Source organism: Capra hircus, chromosome 19 (genome assembly GCF_001704415.2).
Source record: "Capra hircus breed San Clemente chromosome 19, ASM170441v1, whole genome shotgun sequence".
Taxonomy (NCBI): domain Eukaryota; kingdom Metazoa; phylum Chordata; class Mammalia; order Artiodactyla; family Bovidae; genus Capra; species Capra hircus.
This window is the reverse complement of record NC_030826.1, coordinates 41313667-41331130: the sequence shown is the minus strand read 5'-3', so window position 1 is coordinate 41331130 and position 17464 is coordinate 41313667. Positions and strand designations below refer to the sequence as shown.

The 17464-nt window shown below is 50.8% G+C and overlaps 2 protein-coding genes across 2 annotated transcripts; both read left to right on the top strand.

The window, feature by feature from the left end:
* On the top strand, positions 533-5468 carry KRT35 (keratin 35). Its single transcript, XM_005693810.3, has 7 exons — positions 533-1657; positions 2473-2555; positions 2751-2907; positions 3175-3336; positions 3628-3753; positions 4173-4393; positions 4971-5468. The coding sequence occupies exons 1-7, from the start codon at positions 1187-1189 to the stop codon at positions 5116-5118; spliced, it is 1368 nt and encodes a 455-aa protein (XP_005693867.3). The 5' UTR covers positions 533-1186; the 3' UTR covers positions 5119-5468.
* Positions 9224-17118, top strand: KRT32 (keratin 32). The gene is made up of 7 exons (XM_005693811.3): positions 9224-9662; positions 10226-10308; positions 10493-10649; positions 12165-12326; positions 12407-12532; positions 14107-14327; positions 16689-17118. The coding sequence occupies exons 1-7, from the start codon at positions 9324-9326 to the stop codon at positions 16804-16806; spliced, it is 1206 nt and encodes a 401-aa protein (XP_005693868.2). The 5' UTR covers positions 9224-9323; the 3' UTR covers positions 16807-17118.

Genomic DNA, 17464 nt, shown 5'->3' with positions numbered 1-17464 from the left:
TGCGACCCCATGGACTATACAGCTTATGGAATTCTCTAGGGCAGAATACTGGAGTGGGTAGCCTTTCCCTTCTCCAGGGGATCTTCCCAAGCCAGGGATCGAACCCAGGTCTCCTGCATTGTGGGCAGATTCTTTACCAGCTGAGCCACCAGGGAAGACCAAGAATACTGGAGTGGGTAGCCTATCCCTTCTCCAGGGGATCTTCCCAACCCAGGAACTGAACTGGGGTCTCGTGCATCATAGGCAGATTCTTTACCAGCTGAGCCATCAGGGAAATAGACAACTATAGCAGAAATAAAATCAATGGTCAAGCTCTAAGCACTTCTGAGGGGCTGTGAACAAGACCACTCCCCTGTCCCCAGGCAACCAGGAGAGAAGCCTTCTCCACTATTTACCCAGGGCCTGGAAAGGCATGCCTTCCTACACATGGGAGGTGTCACCATGGGGAGGTGCTCGGTTAGCCGCCCTTTGGTGGTTTTGGCTAGCGCTGAGGCTACACAACTGGAAGAGATTTCCTGACAAGAAAAGGAGCAGGGATGTGTCTTTCGAGGCTCTGCTGTGTCTGGGGTGACCAGTTGTCCCATTTTGCCCAGGATTAAGGGGTTCCTGGCACGTGGGACTTTATCACAGAAACCAGAACAATCCTGGAGAAACTGGGAGAGTTGGTCACCAGAGCCATATTTCCCAGCCCACTCTAGAGCCTTCTGTGTCTCCCTAGGCACAAGGTCCCCATCTTTCTGCAACCATCAGGCTTGCTCGTCCATCTCCCAGAAGCCAGCCCGAGACCTCCTCTATGCCCTAGGGCTCATCAAAGGAGACGCTGCTGGAGAAAGTTGAGACAGCGGCGGGACTCCCACACCTCTGGACGCTGATGACAGGCTCCTTTGAAGAACAGATGAAGACTTGGTCCTCCGGGGGACATGGGGAGCTGGAGATGAGTCTTGACGTAGCCCCTGGTCCAACGGGGCTCTTTTTCTTTTATGAGGCCGGGAAATGTTCATGGGAAGCTAAACATGAGGTTAATGAGGGGTTCTGATGGAAAGTGGTATTAACTTTAACAAGGAGAAAACACTTTGTAAAGAACAACGCCCACTGGGGTGGAGATATAAACCCGGGCATAAGGAGCTGTTTCTCTGTTTCAGGGGGTTTCCGGGCTCGAAGCTCCATCACGTGTGCTGTCCAAGTCATGGCTTCCAAATGCCTCAAGGCCAGCTTCTCATCGGGGTCTCTCAAGGTCCCAGGAGGGGCTGGTGGGGGCTCAGCTCGCGTGTCCACAATGTTCTCCAGCAGCTCTTGCAAGCTCCCCGGCTTGTCCCGGGGGCCCCGGAGTTTCTCTGCCTGTTCAGTCGGGCTGGGCAAGAGCAGCTGCAGGGCCGCCAGCTGCCTCCCTGCTCTCTGCCTCCCCTCTGGAGGCTTTGCTACCAGCTACGGCATGGCCGGGGGCTGGTTCGGCGAGGGCATCCTTACAGGCAATGAGAAGGAGACCATGCAGTTCCTGAACGACCGGCTGGCCAGCTACCTGGAGAAGGTGCGGCAGCTGGAGCGGGAGAACGCGGAGCTGGAGAGCCGCATCCGCGACTGGTGTGAGCAACAGGTGCCCTACCTGTGCCCCGACTACCAGTCTTACTTCCAGACCATCGAGGAGCTCCAGAAGAAGGTGAGGGGGTCTGAGACGGAGCCCGGGGCCACCAGCACTAGCCTGGTAACTCTGTTCCCATGGGACGCTTCAGAGGTCATAAAGCTTGGTCACATCTGCAGCTTCCTTTGCTCCTTCCAAGGCGGTATCATTTGGCCATTTTACAGATGAGAACACTGAGGCTCAGGCTGGTTAACTGACTGATCCAGGGGGTGGTTAGTGGAGTCTGAGCTTGAGTACAAACTCTATGAACTAACTGGTTGTGAGACCTTTAATGTAATCCCACAAGCCACCTCTATGGGTTTGAATTTATTTTTTTCTTTCTTTTCTAAGGTGAGGGGATTGGGTTTGAAGTGTTAGGTGCAGACCAAGTTTCATATAACTAACTCTGGGAGAGCCTGTCAGAAGTTTCCTTCTTGCCCAGCCTGCATACCCAGAAAGTCCTAGCCAACTCCTGGAAGGGATCATTTGTGTCCAGGGAATCAGAGTATCTTCTTGCTAATGACCTGCTGAGAGCCCCTTCCAGTCCTGGGAGACAGGAAGACAGGAAGACAGGAAGAAGCTGCCATGTCAGGTCTTCCCTGCAGCATTTCCCTGCCTCTAACCCAGGTTACAGGTCTGAGATGCCCTGTGTTGCTAGGGACCTTAGGGTTTCCCGCTCTGATCCCTACAGCACGCCCATAAGCTTCATGGAGCCTCAGCTGCCAAGAACCCAGGGATGGGTGACCCTCTCCCTCCAAAGACAGCCCATGCCAGCTGAGCTGGGCAGCAGAATGGGGAGCTCCTGCCAGCAGAATGTCTTTTCTTTCCCTGAAGTCACTTCCTTATTTCCCCAGATTCTGTGCACCAAGTCTGAGAACGCCAGGCTGGTGGTACAGATTGACAACGCCAAGCTGGCTGCAGACGACTTCAGGACCAAGTGAGTTGTCCCATTTGCCTTTTGGTTGGGGCTGGTACAGCTGAACATGGGTGGCGTCCAGACTCAGGTTTTGGGTTACCCTGAATCACTGAGACATAAGGCAGGATGCACAGCACCAGGCCAGTCTGGGGTGGGATCTGACATAGATAAAGAAAGAAAAAAACAGCTTCAGGCGCCCTGCTATGTGCCTACCAGGTACGAGACTGAGGTAACTATGAGGCAGCTGGTGGAGTCAGACATGAATGGCCTACGTAGGATCCTGGATGATCTGACCCTGTGCAAGGCCGACCTGGAGGCCCAGGTGGAGTCCCTGAAGGAGGAGCTGCTCTGCCTCAAGAAGAATCATGAGGAGGTGAGCATGGGGGCAGGTGAGCATGGGTAGCTAGGGTAGGCATGGGGAGGAGGTGAAGCTGGGGGAGAAGGTGAGGCTGGGGGACAGGCAAGCATGGAGAATAGAAGAGCATGGGGGGCAGGTGAGCATGAGGAACAGGTGAAACTGGGAGAGAAGGTGAGGTTGGGGGGTAGGTGAGCACGGGGAGCAAGTGAACATGGGGAGCAGGTAGGCATGGGGGAGGCATCCATCTGGGAAGGCTAGTGCTGACCCTGGTCTGTGCCATAGGAAGTGAACTCACTGCGCTGCCAGCTCGGTGATCGACTCAACGTCGAGGTGGACGCTGCCCCGCCCGTTGACCTGAACCGTGTTCTGAATGAGATGAGGTGCCAGTATGAGACCCTGGTGGAAAATAACCGCCGGGAGGCTGAGGACTGGTTCAACACCCAGGTGGGTACCTGGGAACCGTCAGTGCAATAGAGACACATGGTAGGTCACAGAAGTGACCTTGAGGCTCTGAATCAAAAACCTGAGTTTGAGTCCCAGCCCTGTCTCAACCTCACTGTTCACCTTGGGCATATTGCTATCCTGAAGGCGACAGTGATCTCAAGGGTGAGATGAATGGGGTGGACGGGGTGATCTGGACAGTCCTTCTTGGCTCATGAGTCTAAGCAGCTTCTGTCGACTTCTGAAGCTGAGTCCCCAGTATTTCCGACTGGGTCCCATGTGTGTGTGTTTCAGACAGAGGAACTGAACCAGCAGGTGGTGTCCAGCTCGGAGCAGCTGCAGTCCTACCAGGCAGAGATCATTGAGCTGAGACGTACGGTCAATGCCCTGGAGATTGAGCTGCAGGCCCAGCACAGCATGGTGAGCCCGAGGCTGGCTTGGGGCCGTGGTTGGACCAAGCCTAGCAGTGCAGGGGCCCGCCCACCCCAGCCTCCATGCTCTGACCAGGTGGGCAGGTTCCAGAGGGTCAAGTTATTAAGTGTCAGGGATTTTCTGTGCAGAGAAGAGGAAGAAGGGCCCAACTCCCATTCACCAAGGTCCCAGGGGTAAAAGACAGGTAACTAGTAGCACTCGGCCTGTCCTGGCAGCATCTCCTGTATTTGTGAGAACAGATTCATTCTGAGTAATTATCAGTGACTCAGAGATACCATTAACAGGGGAGCTCCTCTCTAGATCAGGAAGCTAAAGGGCTAATTGACTCATCTCAGATGAGATATCTGATTGTGGCTCATCCAGGCTTGAAGTGATTCTTCCTTCCTACACAATCCTTGCCCTCACAGAGAGATGCTTTGGAATCCACCCTGGCGGAGACGGAGGCCCGCTACAGCTCCCAGCTGGCCCAGATGCAAGGCCTGATCGGCAACGTGGAGTCGCAGCTGGCAGAGATCCGCTGTGACCTGGAGCGGCAGAACCAGGAGTACCAGGTGCTGCTGGACGTGCGGGCCCGGCTGGAGTGTGAGATCAGCACGTACCGGGGGCTGCTGGACAGCGAGGACTGCAAGTGAGTACCCTGCATGCTCTCTCGTCTATGAAGCCTTGGAGAGACAGCGTGGTGGCCTGGGAAGAGCCTGGTATTTGAATTCAGTGGCCCTGGGTTTTGGTTTAGGTCTTGTTATATAGTCATCCTTTGACCTTGGCAAGCTCCTTTACTCTCTGGGCCTCTGTTTCCTCACTGGTCAAATGAGGGGGCAGGATTAGAAGACTATTTTTCCTCTTCATTCATTAACTTGAAAAAAATTATTAATTCTTGAATGTAATTTATTATTATGTATTTCATTTTGTTAAATCAGTATTTAAAGTTTTCATCATTATGACATCATTGTATTTTTCATAGCTGAACTACATGATGCATTATAATTGCTTCTTTCTTTGATTAAGTGTGATTGAATGCAAGTTCAAGGCAAAACATCAGAGTCAGGAGCAGAGAAAGGTTAATTGCAGGGCCCAGCAAGGAGAACAGGTGGCTCATGTGCAAAATCCCTGAGCGCCAGGACTTGAGGGATTTTTAAGGGGCTCTGGGTTATTGAAAAACAGCAATTGGAAAATCATAGTGATCTGACTTTCTTTTTTCCTCCTAGGCTCCCTTGTAACCCGTGTGCCCCGGACCACTCGCCCTCTAAGTCTTGCCTCCCCTGTCTTCCTGCGGCCTCCTGTGGGCCTGGCACAGCCCACACCACCAGTAGCCCCCGCCCCATCTGTGTGTCCTGCCCGGGAAGCCGGTTCTGAGAGTGACTAGTCCAGAAAGCCAAGGCCATTGTATCCAGGGCTTGGACTTGGCCTCAATTCAACTGTAAAAGCCCAATCCCCTGTAACTTTGTGCCTAGCCCAGGCCCAGACAATTACACACTTTATCTTTCTCAAAGCCTGCCACTAGGGTCGGAGGCCTTAGTGGCAATAAGACCTCGAAGGCCTTAGCTCCTTATCATTTTGATGGGGGCCAGAGCCTCTGTTCTCAGGCTGCCTCCTGGGTCAGGTTTTCCTACTGGGTGCTGTTTCAGTGGTGTCTGAAATGCAGCAAAGGGCTTCTATTGTAAAAACAATAAAGCACATTTGCTCTGGTTCTCTAAGCCTAACCAGCTCTGTTCTGATATTGTTGGTTTGGGTCTCTGTTGGTTTGGGTGAAGAGGGGTGACTCTTAGGCAGATGAATGGGGGAGGTTGGCCATGTATGACCCTGGGGATGACAGGGTCCCTATGTCTCTCTTTGGGGTGGTTAGCGGTCTACAGTGGGATGTTTAGCTCAGTTTTCCTGTTTAAGACCCTTCTCCAAGGGCTTCTCTGATAGCTCAGTTGGAAAAGAGTCTTCCTGCAGTGCAGGAGACCTGGTTCGATCCCTGGGTCAGGAAGATCCCCCGGAGAAGGAAACGGCAAACCACTCCAGTATTCTTGCCTGGAAAATCCCATGGATAGAGGAGCCTGGTGGGCTTTAGTCCATGAGATCCCAAAGAGTCGGGCACGACTGAGCGACTAACATTGTCTTTCCAAGGTTCTACTGTGGTGACATGTGTTACAGGCCCCTCGTACCCCCTTAGTATACATGGTCGACTTGGGGTTCCAGGGGAAGATGGTTAACATGAGATCAGTAGAATGTGAAGCATTTTAGGCCACTTCATTAGCCTCATGCCTATGGTTCTTATAAGAGCAGCAGTATGGAATCTCACACCCGGGGAACTCCATTAAAGCCCCATGCTTTAGAAACGCGTTATCTTCAGTCCCTCACACAGCCCTTCCAGTTCAGCATCTCTCTTAAAACCCCACAGCCTAGGGACTTCCCTGGTAGTCCAGTGGCTAAGACTCTGTGCTTCCAATGCAGGGAGTCTGGGTTCGATCCCTGGTCAGGGATCTAGATCCCACCTCCCGCATGCTGCAACAAAGATCAGAGATCCTGAGTGCCACAACTAATATCCCGTATAGCCAAATAAATCAATAAACAAAAAACCAAACCAAACCCACAGCTCATCCAAAGCAGGAGACAGGGGAGTGAGCCTGCCATTGTGCTTCCTCCTACAGTTCAGAGAGTCTTGTTCCTAAGAGACTCATCATGTTCTGGAGTTCTCTTGACCTCTGATGAGGTACATGGTACCTTTGGGAAGTGGGAGCTCTCAGTCTCTTGGACCAAAGACTCATTTGTGCCCAGAATGTCCTTTTTCAACAGACCAGGCAAATTGCAAGCGCTTCCAATCCCAGTTGGAAATGGAGAAGGATGAAAGCTAAACTCCTTGAGACAGAAAGGAAGAAAAGTTGTCCCCAGATAGCCACATGCTCTCCAAAAGATGTGAAGAGCACCACTAAGGAACAGTGCCGGAGGTGGAGAACAGTTTGATGAAAGATGACTGAGGTGATCCTGAGACTCCCCCAGCCCTTGAGTGTACCCAGTAGAGTTCCCTCGTGCTGTGTGTACATGCTAAGTCACTTTAGTTGTGTCCGACTCTGCGACCTGATGGACTCTAGCCCGCCAGGCTCCTCTGTCCATGGGATTCTCCAGGCAAGAATACTGGAGTGGGTTGCCATGTCCTCCTCTGGGGGATCTTCCCAACCCAGGGATCGAACCCACATCTCTTATGTCTTTTGCATTGGCAGGTGGGTTCTTTAGTGCCACTTGGGAAGCCCCACACATAGTACCAGCAAGGACATTTCTGAAGTGAGCATTTTTGACACCTATGCGCTTCCCAAGCTGGATGTGGAATTACATTACCTTGTGAGTTGCGCCATTCACACCAAGGTAGTCAGGAATCATTTCTTGTGAAAGCTGGAAGGACCAAACACCTCACTCCCATTTAGACCTGTGGAGCTAAGCTGAGCCCTCAAAGACGGAAGAAATACTGTTCTCTGAAAAAACAATAAAATGGAAATTATACTTAAAAAAAATTAGAGATATTTATGCTCCAATCACTCAGTGGTTCCCAAAACCACCTGGAGGATTGTTAAACATGGATGACTGGGTGCCGTTCTCAGAATTTCTGATTCAGCTGGTCTGGGATGAACTCAAGAAACTGTACCATTAACCTGTAACCTGTTGATTGCTGTGGTCTGAGACTAACCCTGCAATATCTTCAGGGTATAACTATATCTTATATTTTGAGAATAAGGACTTTTAAAAAGATTTTTTTGATGTGGACCATTTTTTAAGTCTTTATTGAATTCATTACAATATTGCTTCTGTTTTATGTTAGCATTTTTTAAAAACTGTATTTACAGTTTTTGGCTTTTTGGCTGCAAGGCATGTGGGATCTTAGCTCTCTGACCAGGGATTGAACCAGGATTGACCAGGGATGTGTCTCCGCATTGGAAGGTAAACTATTAACCAGTGGGCCACCACGGAAGTCCTGGGGGGTGAGGATTAGATGGACAATTTAATGCCAAACTCCCAGCACAGTACCTGGTACTTGTACACATTCCATAAGCACTGGTGATGATCTTGAAGGCTGGTCTGATGTGTCTCATTCCATGTAGTTGGTATTCATATCACCCTTCCTTCTGTCTTCTTGAACTAGAATTGATGGTTGTTGCAAAAACTTAAACTGAGGGATGATTTAATCTAACGCTTTCAATTTGCTGGAGGGAACTGAAGCCCAGAGAGGTGGGGTGACTTTCCGAAGTCACACAGGGAGATAGGTCTCTATCTTGATTTTTCTTAAGCAACGTATTTCGGGGAATAGGACGGGGTGGCATTTTTCCTTCCCTGCCCCTTCACCAACTCTTCTAGAAATACATGAAAAATAAGACAACTATTTATACTTCCATATTATATTGAGAAGGTGCATGAATAAAAAGTGACTACATAACACACACATATTAAACACAAAGTGTGTGAGCCCACGAGTTTTGCACTCAGGCCTAAAAACCACTGGTCTCTCCTTAGGTTGCTTTCTTGGGAAGTGCTCAAAGACTTCTAGAATCGGAGATACCTGCTCCTGATCTCCTGGCTCCACTCATCCCGGTGCTGCCATGTCATTTCTTGAGAGAGCTGATTCACTCTGCCTCTGGTCTCTGAGGTCCCAAAGTAAACCACCCCACCACCTGTCCAGCTTTTGCAGAAAGTGAGAGCAGAAGCTGTTTCAGCCTCTTCAACAAACAGTAATTGAACTCTCTGTTTGTGGAGCAGTGAGAAACGAAGGGGAGGATCTAGAGAAGGTCTAAATTGAGCTTCTGCACAGAGGTACTCATGACATTGACCTCCTTTCCCAAGAGTAGGGTTCTCATCTCTTTCTTCCTCAGTAGTGTCCAGCTGAAATGATATCCCTGTGTTGTTTGTTTTCTCTCCTCTAATTTTTTTCTTCCCCTGGGAGGAAGATGATGCTCATGAATGAGGCTCAGAGGCTGTTTTTCCTTCCCCCTGGATTTATACCACTGCCAGGATCCTGCAGCTTCTGTCACCCACACATCTCCTCCTTAAGGGGCCAGGCTTCCTCTTCCAGCAAAGGATGCTCTCATTAAAAGCAGGTGCCTCTGCCCCAGAACTGTGGCCTGTCTCTGGGCTGGAGAAGGCAGGGGTGCAGGGGACAAGGTCCCGGGCAGCCCAGGGTCAGGCCCGGCAGCCCTGGCCTGGAAATGAGGGCCTGGGCTTGGAGTTGGTCCTTTGAAGATGTATCCTGGAGCTCTCTCCCCTGATCAATGACAGAAGACCAGAGTCCTGCGTTGCCCAAATGACAAGCTTGGCCTCTTTTATGAGGAAAGGAACTCCTTATTGGAAACCAAATTACAAATTAATTAGCAGCTTCCTCTGGGATTGAGTCTAAACATCAACACCCCTCCACAATGATTTGGTAGCAAAAGGCCCCTCACTCCATGAGTATAAAAAGGCTCGAGCAGAATGCAGTTGGCAGACCACATTGCAATTCAGGTAGCTGCAGCCTTTCCGACACGCCATCTGACTGCTTCCCAGCCCCCATCAAGAGCTGACTCTGATCCTCCTCTGTCAGCTCCAGCTGCATGAGCTGCTGGCCAGAGCGGTGTCTGGGTTACATCTGCCAGCCTGGGGCGTGTGTACCTTCTCTCTGTGTGTCCACCACCTACCAGCCAACTAGCCGCATCTTCAGCTCCATGGGTTCCTGCAGTTTGTACTATGAAAGTGTCTTCAATAGCAACGAGAAGGAGACCCTGCAGTTCCTGAACAACCGCCTGGCTGCCTACCTGGAGAGGGTGAGGCAGCTGGAGCGTGAGAATGTGGAGCTGGAGAGACGACTCCAAGAGGCCTGCGACTTTCAAGAGCCCACTGTGGGTCCTAACTACCTGTGTTGTTTCAAGACCATTGAGGAGCTCCAGCAGAAGGTAAGGGCAAGTGGTGAACAGACTCCCTGGGAGGGCGACTCGAAGAGCTGAGATCCAGATTTGAATCTCATTCATTTCTTTAGCTACATTCAGGGAAAAGAAACTTCCCTAGGGCACAGCATTTTCTCATAATTCGAGTGCTCAGCCAGAGTCCTTCATGTGGAAAGAGGCTTGGGATCTAGTCTCAGTTCTGACATTGCTTCATTACCTGACTCTAGGAGGTCCCTTCCCTGGGCCTCGGGTTCCTCATCTGGAAAATGGGGATAATAAGGGTCCTTATGTCTAGAAGATTCTATGGGCAAATATAGGTAAAGTACTTAGCGTAGCCCTTAATACATGGTGAGTTTTCAGTAAACACGAAGGCTTGTTAAGGACCCTTCTAATGTCATGTCTAATAAAGTCTATCCTTCCATGTTGCTCATTGCCTCCAAAACAAGCATTTAGATTCAATGACTATCCCCCAGAGTTCCAGGGGTTTTGGCAGGGGTGGCTGCAGGACTCACTTGGGTTCTTTCTGCTTCTTCTTGTCCTGGACCGATCCCTTCTGTGTGCCGTGGCCCCAGATTCTGTACTCAAAGGCAGAGAATGCCAGGATAGTCGTGCAAATTGACAACACCAAGCTGGCTGCAGATGACTTTAGGAGCAAGTGAGTTTGGCCCAGAGGGTGGGGTGGGGTGTGGGGCAGGGGGAGAGCCCTGTCTCCTGGCAGGTGCTTGGGGACAGCATTCTGTTATTTTCATAGACAGTTGGAAAAGTGCCAGTGGCTCCAGGTCATCCCTGGGTCTGGTATTCAGTTTCAGCTCTCAGTGGGTGACCGTGTTCTTACACAGGTATGAGACGGAGCTGGGTTTGCGGCAGCTGGTAGAGGCTGACACCAATGGCCTGCGCTGGATCCTGGATGAGCTGACCCTGTGCAAGGCCGACCTGGAGATGCAGGTGGAGTCCCTGAAGGAGGAGCTGATGTGTCTCAAGAAGAACCACGAGGAGGTGAGGCCTGAAGTCTAACCAAGGTGGCCCTGGGGAGCCCAGTGGGGAGAACCTGGGGTTTGGGGTTGGCTAGACATGGGTTGAAATTCCCAGGCTGGCCACAGATTGTATCTGTGACTTCGCCCAGTTTATTAAAACTTTCTGAGCGTCCTCATCTGTAAAATGGGGCTGGCTCTATCAACAAGGCTGCTGTGAGAATTTCTGTGAGGTTATGGGTCTTAAGGGCTTCCCAGCTGGTGCTGGGAAGAACCAGCCTACCAGTGCAGGAGACTGAGGAGACGCAGGTTTGATCTCTGGGTCGGGAAGATCCCCTGGAGGAGTACTTGGCAAACCACTCCGGTATTCTTGCCTGGAGAGTTCTGTGGACAGAGAAGCCTGGTGCGCTATAGTTGATAGCGTTGCAAAGAGTCGGACATGATTGAAGTGACTTCGAACGCACGCACAGGTTCTCAAATGCCTGTCCCTTGGCTGGTGCTCAGAAATGCTAACAACCTTCCCTTCTGCATTTCTTGGGCTTCTGTGATTGCCAAGTGCTTGCGGTGGCTTGTTTTCTCACGAGAACTACATCCCGGGAGTAGAGTGGCCCAGTAGGGATGAGGAGGGGTTATTTTCCAGAATTGACATGAAATGGCTGTCTGTCTCTGCTAGGCTGGACTGTGAGGTGGCCCCCACCTCTTCTAAGGGAGAGGCAGTGGTTTTCTTCTGCTTTCTCTCCCCATCCTTGTTCTTCTTCCTTTCATCTGTTTGTACATAACATACTTCATCCAAAAGGCATGGGTCGACCTCTGCTTTTCCTCATCTAATGTAGGTCCTTGGTATGCAACCCCTCTGCCCTGGGCACCCGTGTGCTGCAAAGCTCACCTGAGCTCTGGTGTTTCCTTCCCTCGTTCCCTGGGTTGACACTCAACCTCTTGACTTGGGATTTGAAAGCACAAGTGTCTCTGAATCCTGGCTAGGTTTCCTAGACTGAAGTGAAAAGTAACCATCAGTTACCACATACTCACCGAATGCTTGAAGGCACCTGACTCATTCCATCTAAATCAGAGAACTGGGAGCTGCCCCAAGAGGCTGCTAATGAGGAGCTATCACCAAGTCTTGGCAGCCTCAGAGACAACTTTCTCTCCTTGGCTGCCAAGCCCGGGAGGCGCCTGCTGTAAGTGGGGCCTTGAACCAAGTAAAGCCAGGCTCCTGCTGCTCTCCTTCCCAGACAAATGCAGGCTGGGATGGTGGCAGGGGAGACAGGGCACAGCTGTCCAGTTTTAGTCCAAATGGATCAAGCAAACCCTCATGCTGCTCTCGGCTTCTGCCAAAGCAACAGGAAGCCTCTCCCATCACAGGGAGGTCCAGGTGGAGCTGAAAGACCCTTGGGATGCTGCAGAGTGGCTGCAGCCCTCACAGGGCCCCTCTAATGTGGAGATTTTTAGCATCCTTTGCTTCATCTTCTCACATCTCCCTGGGTAGGTGAGCCAGGATCACGTGACTTCATATTTGCCTGGTGCTCTTGCCTCTTTTCAGGAAGTTGGTGCTCTCCGATGCCAGCTTGGGGACCGCCTTAACATTGAGGTTGATGCTGTGTCCCCAGTGGACTTGAACACGGTGCTGGAAGAGATGCGATGTCGGTATGAGGCTCTGGTGGAGACCAATCGCAGGGACGTGGAGGAATGGTTTACCAGGCAGGTGGGTCTCTCGCAGAGGGGCTGGCTTCCCCAGGGTCCCCGAGAGGCACTCCCAGCCTTCTCCTGTCTCCCTCATTGCAGATGGAAGAGCTTAACCAGCAAGTGGTCACGAGCTCTGAGCAGCTTCAGAGCTACCAGTCAGATATCATTGATCTGAGACGAACGGTCAACACCCTGGAGATAGAGCTGCAGACCCAGCACAGCCTGGTGAGTGTGCTGATGGGCTCCTCTCCCCCAGCTCTGGATGCCAGGCAGCATGGAGAGTGGGTGCAGGCTTCTAGGAAGGAGGAGGGGGAGGAGGAGGAGGAGGAGAGGAGGATGGGGAGGAGGTTCAGTTTCAGCTACCACTGCTGCTTGCCCAGCTGACCTCTCCTGGAGGAATGTTTCTCCCAAGACCCAGCTCAGAGATAAACAGGCCATGGTTCAGATCTGATGTGGGCTAAGTGACCACTGTCAACTACTCTTCCCAAGAAGGCTTGATCTCTGCTTAGCCTGCCCTTCCAAACCCATGCTTTTCACCCTTACCTGCAGAGCTTTAAAAGTGCTCCCTGCCCAAGTTCCTCCCCAGATAAATTTAATCAGAGTCTCTGGAGGTGGGGCCTGGGCCTGGGTGCTTTTTAGAGGCTCCCATGTGGACTGTAACATGCAGCCAGGGTTGAAGACCACTGATTTCAGTGATGCTTGTAGGGGAGGAGCCTCAGATCTAAGGCCTGAAGCTTAAGGTTGAAGAAGGAATATGGAATTTAGGGTCACATGAACGTGGGTTCAAATCCTGGTCTGTCACCAGCTGTCTAACCTTGAACAAGCCCCTTGACCTTTCTGGGTTTCAGTTTCTTCAGTTCTGCAGAACGTCCCTGCCCAGGTTCTCCCTGGCTCTTTCTTCCTTTCTTTCTTTTTAATTGAATGGAAGTGTCTTTAAATTCTATAGTGCTTTTCAATTTTCAATAGTTTCACACACATGATTTCATATAATCCTATAATAATCTTTTTTTCCCCTACCCTTGTATTGCCCCTCACTCTTTTCCTCTCCCCGCTGGTAACCACTAGTTTGCTGTCTATATCTGTGATTCCTCTTTGTTTTTGTTTTATTCACTAGCTTATTGTATTTTTCAGATTCCACATATAAGTGATATGGGCTTTCCAGGTGGCACTAGTGGTAAAGAACCTACCCGCCAATGCAGGAGACATAGGAGATGTGGTTTGGATCCCTGGGTTGGGAAGATCCCCTAGAGGAGGGCATGGCAACCCACTTCAGTAGTCTTGCCTGGAGAATCCCATGGACAGAGGAGCCTGCAGGGCTACAGTCCATGGGGTCACAAGGGGTCGGACAAGAGTGAAGTGACTTCGCATGCATGCATAAGTGATGTCATACAGTATCTGACACATGACTTAGCCTAATGCTCTTCAGGTCCATCTACGGTGCTGCAGATGGCATTACTTTATTATTTTTTTATAGGTGAGCAGTATTCCATTGTATATATGGACCGCATCTTCTCTCTCCATTCATCTGTCGATGGACACTTAGGTTACTTCGTCTTGGCTATTATATGTAATGCTGCTGTAAACACTGGGGTCCATGTATCTTTCTGAATTAGTGTTTTTTTTTTCTTCAGATATATACCCAGGAGTGAAACTGCTGGGTCATATGGTAGTTCTCTTTTTAGTTGTTTGAGAAACTTCCACGCTGTCTTTCACAGTGACTGCTTCTTGGTTCTTTCTGAGCCAGGCCATGGAGAATAGGCCCATTCTTATTAGTTATCTTGTCTTTCCCTTTGCCTTAGAGAGACTCCCTGGAGAACACCCTGACAGAGACGGAGGCCCGCTACGCCTCCCAGCTGGCCCGGATGCAGGGCCTGGTCACCAACGTAGAGTCCCAGCTGGCTGAGATCCGCTGTGACCTGGAGCGGCAGAACCAGGAGTACCGGGTGCTGCTGGATGTGAGGGCCCGGCTGGAGGCAGAGATCAACACGTACCGGGGGCTGCTGGACAGTGAGGACTGCAAGTACGTGGCATGTGTGAGGTTTGGGAGAGGTTATAGGAAGTAATTGCCTATAAGATAGAGCCATGATTAAGAAGTGATTAGGAAGCTGGCATGATCCGGAGAAGTCAGGCAGGTACTTATGGTGCCATCTCACCCCTGGCCCACTGGGACCGTTCTGCTCCAAGCTGACAAACTCCTTCCAAGTGCCCACATGTGCCAGGCAGCACGGGGGAACAGAGATGGATGATGCCAGAGTGTCTATTCTCAGGTCGTTTCCATCTCCAGGGAGACAGACAGGCCACTGGAGATCACACGGGTGTGTGTAGGGGGATGTCTTTGACACTTGGGAGGATGATGTAACTTCATGTGATAAGCTGCGGAGGGAGGGAGGACAGGAAAGGTCAACTGGGCCTCATTCAGTGGAGAACCACTAAGGTCCATGCTGGGGAGGGAGGATTTTATTTAATAGACTGTTGGGAGGCCTTACTTTTTTTGAGGAGGAAAGGATAAAATTTGCTTAACTGACTAACTCCCTTGAACTCAAAGACAAGAGAAAAAAAAACAACCTTATTTTTTGATGCTGATTTTTATTTATTTGTTTTTGACTGTGCTGGGTCTTTGTTGCGGTGGAGGGTTTCCTCTGTGGCGAGCGGGGTGACTCGCTAGTTGCAGTGTGCAAGGCTTCTCATTGCACTGGCTTCTCTTGCTGTGGCTCCCAGACTCCGGAGCACAGGCTCAGTAGTTGCGGCTCACAGGCTTAGCTGCCCTGTGGCATGTGGGATCTGCCCCAGTCAGGGATGGAACCCATGTCTCCTGCACTGGCAGTGGAATCATTACTACTGAATCACCAGGGAAGCCCAGGAGAAGATATTTTCCTTCCCTGTACCTGGTATCTGGTATAGTGAATGCTCAGAAAATGATCAAGGCAATGAGAGCTCAACACTACTTTTCAAGAAGATGGCAGCAGAAAGGACTGAGTGGAAAGAAGGAAGGAGGAGGATTAGGCAGGGGAGCCATTCAGGAGGCCCTGGGTGTGGTCTAGGTAACAAGAAATGGGGAGGGTCTGAATCCAGGCAGTGGAGGCATCCACTCCTAGCCGTGGTACAGGTAGAACTGGGAGGGTTGGTGGCTGTCTGGAGGCAGGATATCTTTGGGCCTTGGATAGCAGGTGGCTGATGACTGTAGGTAGACATTCAGCCCTGCTTTTCTATCATTTATAATCCTGTCCTCCGGAGCAAAGAGTTGCAGAGTCAAATCTTTTTCAAGGACCAGGCCAAGAACATACTGGAGTGATGTGGGTCACTGAGGGATGGTGGAGAACCAGGGAGCTCTGTCCTGTCCATTGAGGATGGTGCTGCCCCCTCAGGACCATTTCTACCACGTGAGATGAAGATTCAGTATTGTTGGGTCTTCCCATTATTCAAGGGAAGCTGATTTTCTTTTAAATGTTAAGTCCTCATGATTTTTAAAAAATTAAAAAAAAATCCAGTACTTCCAAATTAAAAAAAAAAAAAAATCCAGGCCAAATGGAATACCCTTCACGCTGGATGTGGTCCTTAGGCTGCCTATCCAGTCTCTGGGCTATTTGGCCTCCATCCTATGTCCAGTGTGTTGTTGCTGGTTTTGAACCCACACCTGTCAGTCTCTGAGATCCTCCTTTTGTATTTCTTCTCTAACAACTGATGAATTCATCTTATTCAAAACATTCTTATCAAGCGCCAGCTCTAGGCCAGGTATGCAGGGTGGGCACAGGGACTGCTGATCTCTCTGGCTAGCGGGGAGACAGACCAGAGTAGAACAATGACAGAAAACTCTGGAAGGAGGGACATGGTGCCCTGCGGGGATCTGATAGAAATCAGGGGAGGCTTCAGGGAGGCTGTGGCAGTTGAGTTGAAGGAAGCTGCTCTTCCTCCTGGCACAAGGGGGAGCCACTAAGGTTTTGGACAGAGATTGTTATGCAGTCGCTAAGACCTGTTTGATATCCCTTGAACTGAAACATGCCGGGTTTCCTTGTCCTCCACTATCTCTGAGTTTGCTCAAACTCATGTCCACCGAGTCAGTGATGCTATCTAACCATCTCATCCTCTGTCTCCCCCCTCTCCTTGGTCGGGGAGGGGGCATGCTAGAAGGTCACTCTGGCTAAGAAACTGAGGATGCTTGGACGGTTAGGAGGGGTAAGAGAGGGGTTGGGGAGACCAGTTAAGAAGCCGCTGGGCTCACATAGGTGAAGACAATGAAGTTACGACAGGGAAAAGAGTGGAGATGGTGGCCACTGGGAGCCATTGGAAAGCACAAAGGTGGGGGTGGGGGATGCAGAATTGACAGGACTTGTTGGCGAGCTGGCCTTCTTTCTAAACCTCTCCGCATGCCTTTCTTCCACAGGTTGCCGTGTAACCCATGCTCCACTCCCTCCCAGCCCTCCTCCAGTGTACCCCGCACCGTCTGCGTGCCCCGCACCGTCTGTGTGCCTTGTGTGCCCTGCCACCCGAGCTGCCACTGAAATCCCTCAGCGATGCTGGATCCTGAGGGATGCGAACCGGGTGGCTGGTGCTTCCTGAGGCTGCGCCTGCCTGCAGTTCAGCGGCCACCAATAGAGCAGGGCCAACCCCTGGGAGCAAGGAAGGCCACTAGCAGTACCAGAAGTGAGCTGTCAGCAACTGCGTTCTGATACTGCAGGGGGCGCTCTAGCTCCCGCGTCTTAGAAATGGCTGCTCGTATTTCTCTCTTCGCGGGTGTTTCTGGCCGTCCGGGCTGCGCTTTGGAGCACTGTTCTTAGTTAGCTAGTAAATAAAGCCTCATCCAGGGTCCTGCACACCTGTCTCCCTCTCCTCGTCACGTATGCTGCTGTATCCACCAGCCAATGCTGCTCAGTTGGGCTCCAGAAGAATGTGGCCAAATTTTGTTTTATTTTTATGCCCTTTCTGCTTCAATAGAGACTTGAGGGGGCATTTACTAAAAAGACCTGCATGCCACAAACGAGTTAAAACCAGGCCATCCATCCAGAGCCAAGTAATAAAAGAATAAAGAGAAGGGGGTGGTTATGATGCCAGAATCCTATGCCAGACTACTGTTAATTGAGTATCTGATAACCCCACCCCCAAATCTCATTATACTTCGTACAATGGGATCATTCATTCATTCATTCAAAGAGCCTTCAT

Bases quoted from the DNA above. Each gene is read 5' to 3' on its own strand.
- KRT32 (XM_005693811.3), top strand. From the start codon at position 9,324: ATGAGCTGCTGGCCAGAGCGGTGTCTGGGTTACATCTGCCAGCCTGGG. The intron at 10,309-10,492 runs GTGAGTTTGGCC...GTTCTTACACAG, and splicing joins GCAGATGACTTTAGGAGCAA to GTATGAGACGGAGCTGGGTT. The intron at 14,328-16,688 runs GTACGTGGCATG...TTTCTTCCACAG, and splicing joins CTGGACAGTGAGGACTGCAA to GTTGCCGTGTAACCCATGCT.
- KRT35 (XM_005693810.3), top strand. From the start codon at position 1,187: ATGGCTTCCAAATGCCTCAAGGCCAGCTTCTCATCGGGGTCTCTCAAG. The intron at 2,908-3,174 runs GTGAGCATGGGG...TCTGTGCCATAG, and splicing joins TCAAGAAGAATCATGAGGAG to GAAGTGAACTCACTGCGCTG. The intron at 3,754-4,172 runs GTGAGCCCGAGG...TTGCCCTCACAG, and splicing joins TGCAGGCCCAGCACAGCATG to AGAGATGCTTTGGAATCCAC.